Genomic DNA, 18199 nt, shown 5'->3' with positions numbered 1-18199 from the left:
GGGGGCATCCCATTGACAATATTATTCAGCCATTTTGCTCTTAGATCATGCTCAGGATGGGATTCCTTTTCAGGGTGCAAATAAATCCCATTCTGAGCATGACATAAGGGCAAAATGGCCACCATATGAATATGGTTAATTCCTCTGATCGCTCTCTATTCCTTCTTCCTTTCTTCCCCGCAGATCTGACGGCATGGAGAGCATGCGCTGCTGACTTGGGTCTGTGCTTTTTGCTTGCGGCTTCTTGTTGCTTGTGTCCCGTTCCTCCTCAGTTTCAGTGAAGGAGATGGCAGCTATATAAGCACAACCTCCACTCGACAGAGATAGACTCTTCACATCTCTTTTCATCCCAGTTCTACATTACGTGGCATGTCTTTTTCCAGAGAGCTTGTGAGCAGATGGTTACTAAAATAATGTCTGAGTTATTCCTTCTCTTAACAGGCTACACGGTTCTGCTTGTTCTTGTCTTATATCTCGGTCGACGGTCTCCAGTGCTTCATTGTCACAAGTGTTATGCATGATATATTCTTGTCGTTGTAGAGGTGTTTTAGGACAACGTTGTGTTCGGGAGAATGGCTTGGAAAGGGTTGCTGGCTGTTCTAGCGTCGTGCTTTAGCTTCTAGAGGAGATTGGCCAACAGTTTGTCTTTGCTCCTGGCTTATTTTCCTGGCATGGCACGGTTTGTCCTGATCAGATTTAGATTTATTCCTCATACTGAAGTGTGTGGATGTTGGTTTTTGACGTCACATGGATATTAAATTGAAGAGTGTTTTGTGTTTTTGTGTTCCCCCTCAGCAGGCCTGGCCCGCTGGCACTCAGCAGATTCTTATTCCATCGTCATGGCAGCAGGTTCCAGGCATGGCCATCCATGGCTCCACCCACCAGTCAACGATCGCTGAGTCGCCCATGGAAACAATCCACTCGAATGCTGCCAGCCAGCAGGGACATGGCTGGAGGTTGGTCACCATGGTTTAATTCCACTGCATAGTACTGGTATAAACCTTGTACTGTGTGTTACCCTTTTTTCTTTTTAAATATTTAATTTAGAGCCACAATGTTGAGCTGTGAAAATATCCTGTGAATGCTTCCAGGGGTCCATGTGGACCAGAATCCCTGCTCTTGTTTTTACATGAAGCAGAGTGGAAATACATGGGCAATGTTTGTATTCTGACAGTGACAGGATGGATGGGCATTTGAAGGCATCAATATTCAAATATTCTATTTATATAAAAAAAAAAAGTGGTTAATCCGTTAACCAAACCCTGAACCCCCTCCCTTAGAAAAAACCACAACAAATTTTGAATACTCATAATATGGCACGTGGAATGTTAAATCAAAAACACTAGACTGAACTTATAAGTTTCAACTATAAGAACTCTCTCACACACAGAGGGGGAGAGAGAATAAATACATTTAGATGTTGCCTTCATATTTGTACCAATATCTCCTTGCAATTTACCCTCCCTCCTCCACACACACACACAAGGCCCCTCTATCATATAGCTCTCCAGCCTTCGTTACGCGTGAGCAGCACGTGTCTGTCTGATGGCCAAATTTGCGGAGCTCACTGGAGTAGATGGAGAAACTATAGGACATATAGAAGTAGATGCATTCTTTGGAGAAAACTAATTTCAATAATCTATGCCTTATTCTATGCACACTGCCAGCTAGCCTTTATGTGAAGGAGAGATATACTTTGAATCAGGAGATTATCTTCTCTCCTTCACAATTTAACACAAACTGTTCCAAAGATATGCAACCTCTTAAGCCCTAGCCATATTTTCAGAAAATGTGCCTAAAAATACATAAGTAAATGGAAGATTGCTCCACTTCTACAAGGTCCATTTGCATGTTCTTGGTATCTAGGTACATCTATGGATCTCAGGGAATCTATATTGTCAGAAATAGTCTCATAAATATTGTGTCTGTTACTAGGCTTGAGTAAATTGTAATTAACCAAAGGAGAATATCACATTTTTATTATCTTTAAAAAACTTTTTTTTGTATCTTTGATGGTGAATAACACCATGCTAAAATTGACCAGACATGAGCCACTGAGCTCATTCAGCACCTTCTTGAGATCACGTGTACAAAGAATCGAAGCAAATGAATAAAGGGCAGATGATTAAACCGAAGGTTTTGTAGATACAGTATTGAATTCTGCCATCCGGACACATGCTATTTGAAATATGATTATAGAATATCAGGCCTATAAATGACCTTATTATGGCCAAGTCGCACATCTATGGATCGGGCCAAATCTCAGAGTTCAATCTGGATTTAGTACCACCAAGCGCCGCTAACAAAACAGTCAATGTAATCTACTGTAAGTACAGTTACTTTATTATAATGTAAATTTCTCCACCATTTCTCATCAGATTGCAACGCAGTTTTTTGCTAGACGTTCACAAAAAGGTAGAGAAACTAACTGTGTTCAAATGTATGGCAAGTTCAGGTTTGTTCCACCAGTGAGATATGATCCAGAAAAAAATTACTGAAAAAGAAGTCTGATTGTCGGGCTGGCGTGAGCTGGGAAGTGTAGTTTTTTTATTCGAAAGCCCTGGGTCTCTTCTCTCAAAATCAAAAGATTACAGGGTGCCCTCGTGGCGCATACCATAGTGCTTCGCACACCTACGCGGCCGTCCCGGGTTCGACTCCCGCTCCCGGGGGATAATTTGTCACATTTCTTCCCCGCCTCTTCTCCCGTTCACCCTCTCCTCGGTCATGTCTGACCATGAAAAATGAAGCTGTAAAAATGCAAAAAATAAATCTTTAAAATCAAAATACTACACTCAAGTTAGGTTGCGCCAAATCCTCGCGTCAATCCTTGATGCCCTGAGATTTCTATAAACTCATATTTCACTAATAACACTTAAAATCATTGGTAAACAAACGTAGTGCTGAAAATATACACATTGACTTCTGTTTTGACAGGGTTAGGGTCTTTACTCTTGGCTACATTTGAGGGGGGGGGGGGGAAACCACAACTTTAATTCCTACATTCTGCAGAGTTGGATATATGGCGTAATGTCATTCTGGTTCTGGTACCGGACCCATCGGGCTTAAGAGGTTAACATTTTGTTAAATTTGTCCGAAACAGCCCACAAAACATCCATTGAGCCATCAGTCTCGTTCTATTCATAACGTTATTCCCAGGGTCTTTCTTGGGCAGTATTGTAATGTCCTTTGATAATCACCAGCCTGTTGACTTTTCTGACTTTGGCCTGTGAAGGTCCAACTCGTTTGAAAAACGATTTCACCAGTTTCCCCACCGTGTTGCCTACTTCACGTGCGCTTGGAAGCACCTTTCATTCTAACCAATTCTTCTTTGTTCGCATCTGGAATGGGAGCTCCTGCATCATGCTCACTGCTCTCCCTTACACCATGCATCTTCGTCAGAAATGTGTTTTATTACGTCAAAGTTTACATTGCACTACGCGCTTGTTTTTTGTTAGCCAACTTTTTTTGGGGGGTGGGGGCGCTGCTCTCTGCTCCTGTGTCGAGAAAACAACTGGCCTAATGAGCAAACTACAACGCAACCTCACTTGTCCCCTGCCTAGAAGAGAGACCCCTTTCTTATCATCTGTTGTGATGTCGCCCCTGGTTTAACCTCAGGCCTAGGAAAAATCCTCTAACCTTGTGTAGGAGATGCGTCTTAGCTGAGATCCTTCTCTGCCGAGTCAGAGGCAGATTCTTATCGTGGTTCTACTCTTAGCATGCAACGTCCCGCCGGTGGGACCTTTTTAGGACGATTTACCCACCGACACTTTGGCGACCCCTAGTGGCTCGGGTGTGCATATTTTGTAATACAATATATATATCGAATTGAAGGCTTATTTGTTGCCTGTCGATAGCGTCAAAATCACAAAATCCGTTCAGCGGTTCTCGAGTTACATGCCGGTATTTGAGGCTTGTGCAAAGTACGCGGTATTGCACAAAATACCTCTCCCGACTCTTGGCGCAGTAGTTCCATTAATCTAGATCCGATCTCGAATATGATGGTGGATCGTTGTAGCCAATGAGTGTGGCTTACCAATGAAACACCACGTGGGGACGTATGAATCTAAAAAACAAAAAAAATAGCGAAAACAGGAAGAGAAAAACAGCCGAATGAATTGAAGTCTATGAGAGAACTCAGTTTTTCTTTTGTACACAGTTTACCAAAATCACTCCAATCACAAATTTTTGGACATGTACTACATAAGGCTTCAGGCTATGGGTCTGTATGGATTTGTAAGCCATACCACCTTCTGGGGAAATACTACCTCTGGACTACTAACTAATACAGAAAAACATGAGTAACAAGTTTTTCTACAACTCAAGTTCAGACCTATGTTACTCTATTACGTTAGCACTAAAAGTGAATTTTTTTTCTGGAATCAGAAACTTCAGAATGTCATGCATGTGCTATAAGTATAAAGTATGTTGTTTTGGTTTGCAAAAAAAGTATGCAGTCCTCAAGTTCAAGTAAATTTTTTTTTACTTTTCTGCCCGCTTGATAAGAGGTTTTTAACAACTAACCAGTTTAGGAAAAACCATGAATAAATGTATTTCCAAACGTACTTATCCTGTTATAATCATAACAAAATATCTTTCACTGCCCACCCCTACTCACAATGTAGCCTGCGATTCTCATCTGTACTAAATAATTAATCATTACTGTTTTCCATTTGTTAGTCAAATAAGTAAGGAACTCAAATCCAATTTGTTCCATTTAATTGAATATAGAAGGTAAAACCTGTCAATCGGTGCAGGTGAATAAAAAAACCATCAGCTACAGTTGAATGCTTACGTCATTCGTCACACCCGTGCCTAATTCTGACACTGCTAAGCAGGTTTTACCCTGCATACCCCTTCAGGTTAGAGTAGTTGTATGACACTCGGGATGCTCACTCATTCATTTTGCCTCTGTCTGCAGCAGAAGCACAGGTCAGGCCAGGTCACAGCCTGAGAGGAAGAAGGTCAAGGCTAGACGTGGTGAGAGCAGAACCAGGTTAGTACAGCCGTTTAATGTTCAGCTGTATTTATCAACAAAATGGCTGTTGCCCTTCAAATATTTTAACTTTGCAAATATTAGATTTAAATAAAATAAGAAATAACTACTTTTATTTATATATTTTATATATATATATATATATATATTTTTTTTTCTGTTTCATGATGTTTGTATTGAGGAAGAAAAGGTAAAATATTACATAGTTATATCAACTATAGATTTATAGCATAGAACATTTTATTTATTTAGCTTTTTAAAAGTATTTTCCAATGGAGTTACTTAATTGGATACTGCATTCATTGTGTTATGTTCAATAACAACAGATAATATAACATTCAATGTTGAGTATTTTTCTTTTTTAATGCTTTTTGTCATTATTTTAATTGTATTACATACATTCTGTATTTGTATTGGTCCTCGTGAGGACCCCAAGAAGACCTAACGGTCATTAAATTGGCAGCTAATGTCCATCCCAGTAAAAGTGAAGTGAAGTCAACTTGTGTCTTACTGTGTGTATCTAGGGGCATATCTACCGCATCATTGCTCAGCAGCGTCGGCGTGAGTCCACTCATCTGCAGTGCAACTCTGTCTCAGCCAATCATCATCTCGGACACGCCCAGTCCAGCAGTCAGCATCATCACCATCCACAGTGACACAGACACAGAAGATGAACGCAAGTTCCACCCAGCCAGGTCAGGACACTCCCCCTCTACCTCATTGGTTTACATGATTCAGAATATAGGTTTATTTCACTCCAGTGTTTGTGTACATTGCCAATGTAGACAAACATAGAGGTTGGATCAAACCTCTAGTAGTGCTGGTCTAGGATCAGACAATGTCCTCACCTAGATATCGGGAATGAACACCGTTAATACATTATGACAACTTTTGATAGTGATAAAGAGCAGATGGGTAGACCTGTTTTACTCTGTAGTCCACACCATGGATTTGCAGAGTTGACAATAAAGCATTGTCACCAATCAATGTAATTTGCCTATTTTAGGTCAACTGACGTATCTTTTTGACATTGACATCTGACATTGTTGCTTCTCTATTTGCTTCCATAGTGTGGGTCTGAGCCAGCGCACCAACGTCATCAGCTGTGTGACTGTGCACGACTCGGACTCTTCCACCGCCAGCCCCCTGACTCCCCTGCCGCCACCGCCGCGCACACACCTCCCTGCCATGGCTCCGTCGTCGCGCCAGGCCAAGTCTCTGGCGGTGGTTGCGCCGTTGATCAAGACACAGGCATCCGAGAGATGCTCAGCCACCCGCACCCGCCTGGAGACTGGTGAGAGTGATTGTATCTAGAGGGCGTTATTATGTCTATTAATAATATAATAAACTTGACGCTGCGAATTCTAGGTATTTCAGTGTGCTAGAGTTATATAGGTGATCTGAGGAGTTTAGTATAGTGTGTGTGTGTATGTCAGGGTGGCCATGGGTCCTTAAAAAGTATTAAATTGTCTTAAATTATGTTTGGGAAGGTCTTGAAGGTGCTATAGATAACATTTAGCAAATGAGACTTCCAGTTTACGACAAATTAGCTGGTATTTTCTCAGCAACCGAGCTGATCAGTAAACAGATTTCACCAGCTAGGGTTTGAGAAATCGTTAAATATGTGACTTGCTGACATCCAGTTGGATGGACTGAGGTAAACACAACATTAATTTAGGACCCAACATTTATTTTTATTAATTCACAATCGTAATATTTCTTGGGTGGGGGAAAGCCTTTTTCCACACCGTTCTAAAAGCTCTGTCAATGTATTCTTTAAAAAAAAACTGCGCACAATATTTGTCTGCATAAAGATATTATCAATATAACCTTTTAAATATTTTTTTATTGGATGCTGTAAGCAGGGTCCAAAATTAACTCCCAAATGCCTGTAAAATGTATCTTTATCAACCAGAGTTTAATTTGAATGCCTCGTTATCACGTTAGTCTTTTATCTTTGCTCTAAAAACGTTGTTCCCTGATGGCCACTGTAGTACCTGTCTGAATGGCATGGAGGAAATAACTGCTAACCTGGAAACTATCCTGTTTCTCCTTACTTACTTTATAATATCTCAGAATGACAAGACATAGCCTAATAATACAAATTTAAATTAAAAAATAATTTAAGTAAAGTAAAAAAAAACCTGGCTGGACTATTGTGGGGATTACCGTAATCTCATTAAGGACAAATATATATTTTCACATTCATAAACATACCGGTATATGGACAAATGTTCTTGAACTCATCTCATTAACACATTCAGTGCCATGCCCCTTTTACCATATTAGGGCTACCGTGCCAATAAGTAAGTCAATGGGAGGTCGGGGAAATTTGCGAAGGCTTAAAATGTATCTTAAATTATGGCTATGGGTCTAAAACACCCCTCGCTTATCAATGACTTGCTTGCAGTCAACATGTACGAAACGGATTGTTTTTTCATTGGTACATTTCCGTTTTATACCGTTTTGAATACGAGTATAGTTTTGGAGAGTTCTAGTAATTCCAGAGAAATTCCGCGATAATAGCTCGTTAGTGGAATACACAAAACACGTTGTAATTTTTCGGCTGATTTATGAATCGTTTTCAAATAAACGCTAGATTATCGATAGTATATGTGTACTTATGCACGCTAGAGAAGCGGGCTGAAAAATCGATTATCCATGCCGCGCTAACGTTACGCACACACACACACGTTGTGATCACTGTGAAAAAAAACATCTGATTAACCCAAAACTGGTAACATAGAGTCCTTACCTCACATCAGATGTTCTGCAAAAAGATTAATCCAATTCCTGATCGCCATTCCAAATATTGATCGCGTTTATTGATCCAACGTTATAGTCCTGCTCCCAGCCTCCCCAGTGAATGTGGTAACGGATACTGCTTGCCAGAGAAGGGAAACCCCCAGACCGGACTTTTTTTCTGATGCACATGCCCACTCAATCCAATCCAATGATGTGCAATACCATCCGGGAGACGATAGGCGGCGGTATTTGCCCTTTTCGAGCTCAGACCCATTCCCAATGATAATGTCGGGATGGATGGATGAAAAATGAATGGATATTGCTAATAAAAGAAATAACGATTAAAACCAGAGTTTTCTCGTTTTTTCTCTGGCCTTGGCACTCAACGCATGTAGAGTTAACCCGAGTCGACTAATCTCGTCGTTGGCACTGAATGTGTTAACACTTTGGATGCCAACGACGCTATAAGTCGTTAGTTCATGCCGCCAGTTGAGTGCCGCCAACGACATATAGCGTTTGTTTGTCGTATTTTTATTTATTGGCGATTTTAATTCATATTTCATCAATCGAGCCTCACGCTAGTGTTGCAGAGTCTCTCTGAGCTCAATTGGGAAGATACCGCCCCCTATCGTCTCTCCCTGTGTAACTGCACCCCATTAGTTTAGACTGATGATGGGGGGGGGGGGGGGCAGTTTCCTCATTTAACTTTTCCGTCAAGCCAACTGAAGAGACCCAAGTTGATCGCCGGCCCGGAAAATGCGTGGAATATATATTTACAGTACCCAACGCTGAATGAATAAACGCGATCGATATTTGGAATGGCGATCAGGAATTGGATTAATCTTTTTGGATAACATCTGATCTGAGGTAAGGAATCTCTTTTACCAGTCTTGGGATAATCAGAGCTTTTTTCACAGATATATCAACGTGTCCCATATGTGTGTGTGTGTGTGTGTGTGTGTGTGTGTGTGTCTGCTCGCTGATCAGGAAATGAGAGAATCGATATTTCAGCCTGCTTCTATAGCGTGTATAAGTACACATATACTATCGATAATCTAGCGTTTATTTGAAAACTATTCATAAATAGGCCGAAAAATTACCGTTTTTGTGTATGCCCGAATATTCCAGTAAATGCCGTTTATCACGGAATCTATATATTTTCCTGAAAAACGAGGGCTTTTCAAAATGCTATAAAACGGAAATGAACCGATTGAAAAAAAATCCGTTTCGACAATGTTGACTGCAAACAAGTCATTGATAAACGACGGACAGATTAGACACATAGCCATAATTTAAGACCGAGATTATGCGTTCACAACGCTATCATTGAAGTGGGTGCTGGCATTTAACCACGTTTTACCATGTTCACCAGTGGTAATCAAAGTGTTAAGGACAAATATCTATTTTCACATTCATAAACATATGGACAAATGTTCTTTTTTTTTAATCTACTTTTTCTCCTGTTTTTCTTTCCTTTTTTTTCTTTTTTCTTTTTGGTCTTTTTCCCCCTCCATTTTCCTCCGATTTTCTCCCATCCCAATGTTAGTCGTATGCCAATTCCCAGTCCCTTCCTGGTCGCTGCGCTTTACCCCCCACAGTCAGATCATTTGGGAGAGTGGAGGCTACCACGTGCTTCCTCCGACACACGTCCAGCCAATCACCGCTTCTTTTCACCTGGCAGCGCGGATTCTCATTGAGAGGGCGTAGCGTGTGGGAGGACCACACTATCCCCCTCACGTCCAATCCGCGCTTAGCAGGCGCCCCGACCGAACTGTAGGAGTCGCTGTTTACAACGACCCGGACCCACCCCGCCAGCTTCTCCCACCCTCTGATACAGCCAATTGTATCAGTGCAGACGGCCAGCCAGGCTGGTGACAACCCCGGAGCTGTGAGCTGGATTCGAACAGGCGAACCAAGCTCACAGCTCCGGGGCTGGTGACGAACGCAATCTCCGCTCGACCACCTAACCGCCTTTTCTCCTGTTTTTCTGTGTTTTTCTCCCATCCCAATTTAGTCGTTATGCCAATTCCCCCCTCCCCTTCCTGGTCATTGCTCGCATGTGCCCCCCACTGCACGGTCTAGGGAGCCCTGAAGTCTATCGGATGCTTCCTCCGAGACATAGGAGACAGCCAGCAGCATTTTTTTCACCTGCCAGCGCGGACTCTCATTGGTGAGGTGTAACGTGTGGGAGGTTACACTACCCTCACCATCTCCCTCCCTCACTGTGCAGGTGCCCTGACTGACCTGTAGGAGTCGCTGTTTACAATGACCAGAATACCACCCCACCGGCTTCCCTCCCGCTGACTGCCAATTGAGCCAGTATGACGGCCGGCCAAGCCGGAGGCAACGCTGGCAGCCGGATTCGATACCAGTGTCTCTCGCGTTGGTGACGAGCGATTAGTCCGCTGCGCCACCCAGCCGCCATGTTATTGAACTCAATCAGTTATTGTCATTTTGCCTTACTGATCAACTGTGGATATACATATTTTATTGCAAAATTGCCCTTAAAGGCCAACTTGCAGGTTGTTTTTTTGTTCAATAAACAATGTGACTAGGCCAACGCTGACTTTCATGAAGAGGGGGATATTTTTTTTCGAAATTTACCCAGTTTTAGCGTTTTTATCAAACATTTTGTCGACCAAACCACAACCTCACGCACGTGCATATTTTATTCCATGATTCATAGCGTGCGTGTGTCATCTTAATGATGCCGTCACATCAGGTGCAGGGCAGCGAGGGGCTCTGAGAGTCACAGGCAGGTAGTGGCAGGAAGCAGAGCCTTCTTGCTACTACTAGCCAAGGAGCTAGTCTCTGTTTCACCTAACACTATTGCTCCGTGATCATAGCCATTCATCTCTAAAGCTAACCACTATTTGTAAAAGCCACAACCACGTTACCATATTTGTAATAATGTAAATCATTGTGTCGTTGTACATATTGTGTAACGTTAGTAGCTAACTTAGCTAACTTAGCTTAGCTTGGTAGCCAGCATTCTCGAAACTCCTAACAATTCCCGATTTAAAATGGTTCTCTCCTCTTGGTATACCTTTGTCCTCACAAGTATTCTGCCAGGGAATTTATGGACACGACAATAGTAGTAGTTATAAGGTGTTTGAGCTTGTAACGTTAACGTTAGTTAGCTAATAGCTATCGTGGTAGCCTGTTTCGTGACTGTGATGCACAGAGTGGGCTACTATTGTGCTATCAACATGCCGCGACGTGTAGCTTGCCGGCATGATGCGTGCAGTGCTTTGCCCCACATGTCTGAGAAGAGGACCTGCACATTTTACTCGTTCCCCAAACTCCTCTACATGCCCGATCTAAAATGGTTCACGACAGTAGCCATAATGCTAATGTTAGCGGGGTAACGTTAGCCAGAGCCATATAGCCAGTAGTACTATGAGTGGCATTTACGGCGTCAAATGGAAAAAATGTATAATGAAATTGGATACCAATGATGTAAACTACCCATAACTGAAGAGTAGGGTTTAACCTGCAAGTTGGCCTTTAAATGTAATTACACAGTGGCATTAACACTTTGGGTGCCAGCAGGGGGCGCACGATTTAGCGCTTGAGTGCCAGCGCTCTATTCAATGAGAGGGCAAGCACATTTGCGAACGCATAAACTATATCTTAAATTATGGCTATGTGTCTAATACGCCCGCCGCTTATCAATGACTTGCTTGCAGTCAACATTGTCGAAACTGATTGTTTTTTCATCTGTACATTTCCGTTTTATACCATTTTGAAAAACTTTCATTTTTGGACATTTCCAGAATTTTTTTTGATTCTGCAGGAATCGCCCTTTACTGGAATACACAAAAAAGTCATTTTTCGGCCTATTTATGAATCGTTTTCAAATAAACGCTAGATTATCGATAGTATATGTTTACTTATGCACGCTAGAGAAGCAGGCTGAAAAATCTATTATCTTATTTTCTGATCAGCACACACACACACATACATAGGGGACACGTTGATATATCTGAAAAAAGCTCTGATTACCCCAATACTGGTCAAATAGATTCCTTACCTCAGATCAGATGTTCTCCAAAAAGATTATTCCAATTCCTGATCGCCATTCCAAATATCGATCGTGTTTATTGATTCAACGCTGGGTGCTTGAAACACATATTCCACGCTGTTCTGAGGGACCACAAAGACTGCAATCGGCTCGGATTACATGCCTGACAAGTAAAATGTAGATTCCGGATTTTCTTTTCCCCATTCGTTTTCATTCAGTCCAATCCAAAGGGTGCATTACCATCCGGGAGACGATAGGGGGCGGTATTTTCCCTGTTTGAGCTCACAGAGAGTCCCAGTGGTAACGTGAGGCTAGATTGATGAAAAATGAATGGAAATCGCGAATAAAAAAAATCATCGTTGGCACTGAACGGTTGGCATGAAATAACGAGAATTCTCGTCGTTGGCACTCAAAGTGTTAAAAGGTGTTCAATTTAACTTGCTGACTAACTTGCATGTAGACACCCTGGGGATGATGAACCCAGCGTTACAGCTTGGCCAACTGTGTAACTGATCAAGTGAATGCAGTGATTAAACTCCATCCAAGAGCCTGATGAACACACAATTTGTATATCACCATTCTCTTTCTTTGCAAAACTAAGTTTTGGTCCAATAAATATTTTGGGGTCAAAAGCACACCACTAAGGACATTACTAAGCAGGGCTCTACGCTAACCTTTTTCCATAAATGAGAACATTTAGGAGCACAGTGAAACATTTTCAAGTAACAGAGTTTATTAACAAACTATTTATTACATGCATATTATACTGGGCGTGTGTGTGTGCATGCACGTGCATACTAAGGGACAAACATCTGTGCAATAGCACATGCCACCAAAATCACACATTGGCCCATACCTACTAGACGCAAAGGATATCGGTTGTCCAGCTGCTTTTGTATGTTGTAGTGTTGTCACGATACCAACATTTAGACTTTGATACCGATAGGAAAGGTAATGGAATATATTATTAGATGACAGACTGTCAGACATGGAAAGTTCTTTATACAATTCTTTAATTCATTATAATTTCTATTAATATTTTGATGCTGTGAAATGTAAATAATAATATTATTCTGTTACAGTTGCTGAGCTATATACTATAGCTAATGTCCAATATCTTCCTTTTGAATGAAATAGGTTCAGGAATCAGGAGATAGACATAGAGACGAGAGAGCGAGAGAGGGTTTTTTTCACCGCAACGAGGATGCAAAGCATTTTAGACCATTGGACCCATTGCTCACAGAGTTTTCCTTACACATAGAAACAGCGTGACTCGTGAGATAAGTTGTCACAGAGCTGTCAAACGCAGGGCTGAATAGCTATGTCATAGCTTCTAAAATTGAAGATCCGCGCTGCTCTGTTTATTATGAAATGACAATTGCATGTTGACACACCCACTACGCAAAACTATTACTTGCACACTGTGCTCGCAAATAATTTTTCCAGTTCGCACAAACCTTTTTTTTGGGGCAAATGCGAATGAAATGGTCTCACTGTAGAGCCCTGCTAAGCCTTGCTTTCTTCTGTTTACAGTTAACTACATGAAGCCCAAGAGGTCAGCCAACCGGCAGCCCTGTAGCTCAGGGGAGAGCATTGAGCGGCAGCGGCTAGTGCCAAGCCAGTCGCATCCCTTAAACCTCAGCCAGGTGAGACTCACTGCACTCAGTATTTCATACCTTTGTTGTTGTTGGTTGGGTTCACATTGGAACTGATACCTGTACCTGGAATTCAGTACAGGTATCGGGTACCCAATGGTACCTTTTTCCGGTACTTAACTCTCTCTGTAATAACAAATATTTATTTCAGTTGTAAAGAATAAGTCAAAACTTCTCCATTTCAAAATGTTGTTATTTATTGTTGTAACACACCACACAAAATAAATCTCATGTTTTTAAATGTTTAAATATCAACATTATCTGGCCATCCTCAGTAAATAATATCAAACTCCTTTGTGGAAAAGGCTCCCTCTTGTCTAGTATATTACTCTTATGTAAATGTACCGAAATTTGGTACCGATTGATCTAGCGCGATTCGGTACTCTGTAGTACTGATGTAATTCGGTCGGTAGTTACCCTTATAGCGGCACGGCGGTGTAGTGGTTAACACTGTCGCCTCACAGCAAGAAGGTTCAGGGTTCGATTCCCGCTTGGGGACCAGGTTTCTGCGTTGCCAGGTACCCAAGTGGGGCATCTCCCAGGCCTTTCTGTGTGGAGTTTGCATGTTCTCCCCGTGCTCGCAAGGGTTTCCCCCCCGATAAGATAAACCCAATGGAAAAACATGCACACAACAGATCGCTGTCGCGTCCTTGACGAAGACGGGCAGGAGCACTTGGATTGGTCCCCGGGCGCGGTACCTCGCCGACGCCCTGTCTGCTCCCGGCTGCCCTTGGGGGGAAGGACAACGGGATGGGTTAAGCGCAGAGCTCAATTGCATCGGCGACTGAGAAAAAAGACAATGCATGTGTGTATTCCAGTGTGTGTGTGCCGCTCCCATTGCATGTCCCAGTTCATTGCATGCCCAATAAAGACGTCTTTAAAGAGGTCCTGCATTATCATTATTATTATTACCCTTAACTCATTCTGCGCCATCGCTTAATCCACGAGATGGCGCTAGTACGCCACTGCTGTAAATCCATTGGGGGACTGCGAGATTTGCGAGTCCTTAAAATATATCTTAAATTATAGCTTATGGGTCTAATACACCCGTCGATTATCAGTTAGTTGCATCCAGTCAACATGTACAAAACGGATTGTTTTTTCATCTGTACATTTCCGTTTTATAGCCTTTTGAATAGGAGTATAACTTTGGGTGCTTCGGAGTAATTCCAGAGAAAGACGCGATAATAGCGTTTTAGTGGAATACACGAAACGCGTAATTGATTATCGAATCTTCCTGAAATTGATTCGATAATTATTATCCTTCCTCGTGCAAGTATGCAATGTGGTTTCAACCGGCGCGCGCCCCCCCCCCCCCACCCCCTATCCTGCACCCAACGGAAAACAGCCACACATACAGAGATGGCGTCGATCGGGGTAGAAATAAATATCAGATCAACGATCAAATTTATATATAGTGTTCTTACCTTGTATCTGATGTAATTATCTGATCGCCATTCCAAATACTGCTCGCGGAGGTCCGTACCACATTACCGACCGTTTCACAATGACGGCCGGGCGGGGTTACTGTTCCAATGCATCGTTGCATCTGCCTACCTCGCCTGAGCACCTAAACCCCGCCCGCATGGCTCGGATCGTCCCAGAAAAGAAACTACACCATTCCCAGTGGAGTGCAATACCCGCTGGAAGGCGTAGGTGGCGGTGTTTGCCCTTTTGCGAGCTCAGACCCATTCCCAATGATAACATCAGGCTGGATGGATGAAAATGAATGGATATCGCTAATAAAAGAAATAATGATTAAAACCCGACTATACTCTTGACTGGCGCTGAATGAGTTAAAAGTACCAAGTTCGTACCCAACCCTAGTTGTTCAATACAGTTCATTGACTGTCGATGAAGTTAAAAATATTCTGAGGGGTTCGTCTGATCCATGTGTTGTCCAGGTGCAGCCCGTGGTCTCGTCATCCCAGGAGCGAGGATCATACAGTAGCTCGTCTCTGCGTCGCCAGCAGACCTTCCCCCCGACTGCCACTGTGTCCCACTACAGCTTCCAGGAGGTGTCGGCCCTGGCGTCGGCCCCCGGCCTCTACACCTACCCGGCCTCCGCCGCTCTCTCCTCGGCCTCCCAGGCCATGGAGCAACTATTGGGCCGAGGTCACGGTGGCCACGGACACTCGCCTTCCTCCTACGCGCAGGCGTACGCCTCTTCTTCCTCATCCAGGCGGGATTCGACCGGGCGGAAGGATTCCGTGGGGAGTCTGTTACACGCCATCCCCGTTGCCTACCAGCATCAGTTTGCCACTGGTTCACCCTACGTCAGTGTGACGCCCCGGGTGGAGGCGTACAGCGCCTACCAGCTCAGCCCCAGACGTCTGACACAGTACCCCTATCTATAAACGTTCCCACTTCAAATGACGGCTCATGCACATACACTTTTAACACACAAATCTACTCCCCACACACCATCCCAAAGGGACTCTTAAGCCACGTTTCTTGTGGAACCATTTGTAGTAGGTTTGAGATTACGTCACTTTGATTTTATCACTGCATTTGACTATAAAACAGTGGTTCATCACTTCCAACTAGATTTACATGCTCTTTAACTATTTTAGTATGTTTTATGAAATGTTATTTAGTATTATTTGATATTGTTCAGTTTAATTTTCCTTTTTAGAAAATTATGTTTGTTTTCCCACCCCATTTAATCCCCGTCTTATTCTGATATTGAATGAGGCTTTGTGGTAAATGTATTTGACATGTGATATTTGTGAATCTCAAGGCTTTGTGTGAAGAGAGATTTTCCTCCTGTCACAAGCTGCGATGACACTTTGGGCGAGCCTAGAAGCCTAGCACACGGCTAGTAAGGAGCTAGCTAACAAATAGAAGGTTTCAGGCCCTTTTGTGTTTCTCATGTCTTTTACCAAGTTAGATCATTCACAGTAATGGAATTATATTTCCTGTGTTTTTGTCGAAACACATTTATGACTATTCGGTTATCCAGCTCTCCCATGTTATTCACATCGTTTTTCTTTTAAGTGTAAATTATGTCTTGTCATTGTGAGATATTATAAAGTAAGGTCTGGTTTTTGGCACTCTAAAGTGGTCATAAAGATGTCTGAAACTATTATAATTTTCTTTTGTTAACTACGGTAAGCTTAAACTGTGATGGATCAATGTTTAATTTAAATGCACATTTATTAGTTTGGTTTCACGCTTTATCATGTAGTGACAGTGTTTTTAGTCGGGACAGGTTATGTCCTCACACCAACAGAAATAACTAAAAGCTGAGTGCTGAATGTATTAAGTTGAAGGGGTGGTATTGCACCATATCTATTGGCATGAAAAGCTCAGTTTTAGAAAGTGTAAAGAAAGTAGACTTTGTAAAAGGTTTGGTTTTATCTCCCACGTTTTCAAAATATTCCCGGATTTAGTTTAGTGCAATCCAAGAAGTTTTCTCCTGGTGTGTTCAAGAAGAATCTCCTGTCTGGTGCACATTAGTGCCAGGGAGCTGGTGCTGTTCACGGGACGAGGTCTTTCCCTTCTTAACATCCTAGCCGGGCGACAGCAAGGCAGCCCCTAGACCATGTCCTCCTCCTAGTCGGGTCACTTTAGAGTTTTGGGGGCATGTTTGCAAGCGAAGGAAGCCCCTCAGTCTGTGTGCTAAAATCTGTGCTTCTGCAATGTCTGAATATTTAATTGTTTGTATTTCATCTTTACATGGAATAGTCTGGTAGAACTAATTCAGGGAAAAGGTTTCAGCTCATTTATAACCACCTATCACTGTTTCCAATAAAAAATAACCTCAAGTCCACAACTTGGGTCTCTTGTCCCCCCCCCCCTCCCCTAAGCATGTATTGATATAGCATGTTTCATACAATAGTAAAAGTACTAGATTTATATCAATGGTAACACAATCACATTATATGACATAACAAACACATTTCATTGTTCATCAGTCTTCAAATCACTGAGAATCGTGGCAATGGACTCCAGAAGAGCCTCGTTCCAGAGAGTCGAGTTGGACCACGGCTCCCTCGCATAATTTCCTTTGGAAGCCATCACCCCAGGGAGCCATGATTCTGTCAACATCATCGGAGCCACTTGCAATTGAATGGTATATTTTGATATTGTGGCTGTCTCTTCATAAAATATAAATGCATCTAGGATAACGCACCAGTTGGTCAGAGCGCAGTGGCATCCCTACAAATATAATTAGGATTTTTATTTAAAATAGTTTATAAACTATTTACAAAGTTCTTTGCCTTTAACACATTGGCTGCCACGTTGTTTCCGGGGCCCATCTATTCAGTGCCAGCATTAAACTAATGAGTCCTTCACCTTGTTTGTAGAGCTATAACTATATTCTATATTATAGCTATGGATCCAATACTATGGTCATTTGACACTGAGTTTCTTCCGGTCAAGATTAAAAATATACATTTCCATCCATACGTTCCCGTTTTATACCATGGTGAATATAATGCTCTGATCGCCACCAATGGCATACTTTGTGGAGTACCGTTACAGTAACACTTTCGGATCACAATGAAGGCATGCTCGGATTGATGCAAGATTGATATCATATAGCCCTTACCTTGACTAGGATGTGCCGCAAAAAGAATATTCCAATTATCTGATCGCCATTCTAAGAAAAGTCTTAATCAGTGAATGGCACTGAATGTGTTACAATGCCTAGAAAAAACAATCCACTCCAGTGGTTCCCTTGTACAACCATCAAACCGTTGTCATTGTCACCCTGAATAACCCCCCCCCCCCCTCATTCTGTCTAGCCAACAAACTGAACAGGATGTAGCACATTCT

At 42.4% G+C, this 18199-nt stretch overlaps 1 protein-coding gene across 4 annotated transcripts in view; it reads left to right on the top strand.

Annotated features, from left to right (window-relative positions):
* LOC311230919 (homeodomain-interacting protein kinase 1-like) overlaps positions 1-17184 on the top strand; it is a 39475-nt gene extending 22291 nt beyond the window's left edge. For 2 of the 4 annotated variants that reach the window (XM_084317366.1, XM_084317364.1), the window contains 6 exons: positions 799-956; positions 4919-4993; positions 5518-5688; positions 6064-6287; positions 13296-13408; positions 15322-17184. In XM_084317366.1, coding sequence (XP_084173492.1) covers positions 799-956; positions 4919-4993; positions 5518-5688; positions 6064-6287; positions 13296-13408; positions 15322-15774 — 1194 coding nt within the window. In that variant the 3' untranslated portion in view covers positions 15775-17184. Of the gene's footprint in view, positions 1-795; positions 957-4918; positions 4994-5517; positions 5689-6063; positions 6288-13295; positions 13409-15321 lie in introns of all 4 variants that reach the window. The other 2 variants (XM_084317365.1, XM_084317363.1) reach the window with 1 other exon arrangement.
* The last annotated feature ends 1015 nt before the right edge of the window (positions 17185-18199 follow it).

This window comes from Notolepis coatsorum (assembly GCF_963971535.1).
Source record: "Notolepis coatsorum genome assembly, chromosome: 6".
Lineage (NCBI taxonomy): Eukaryota > Metazoa > Chordata > Actinopteri > Aulopiformes > Paralepididae > Notolepis > Notolepis coatsorum.
The sequence above is the reverse complement of the archived record's forward strand: the minus strand, read 5'-3'. Positions and strand labels throughout refer to the sequence as shown.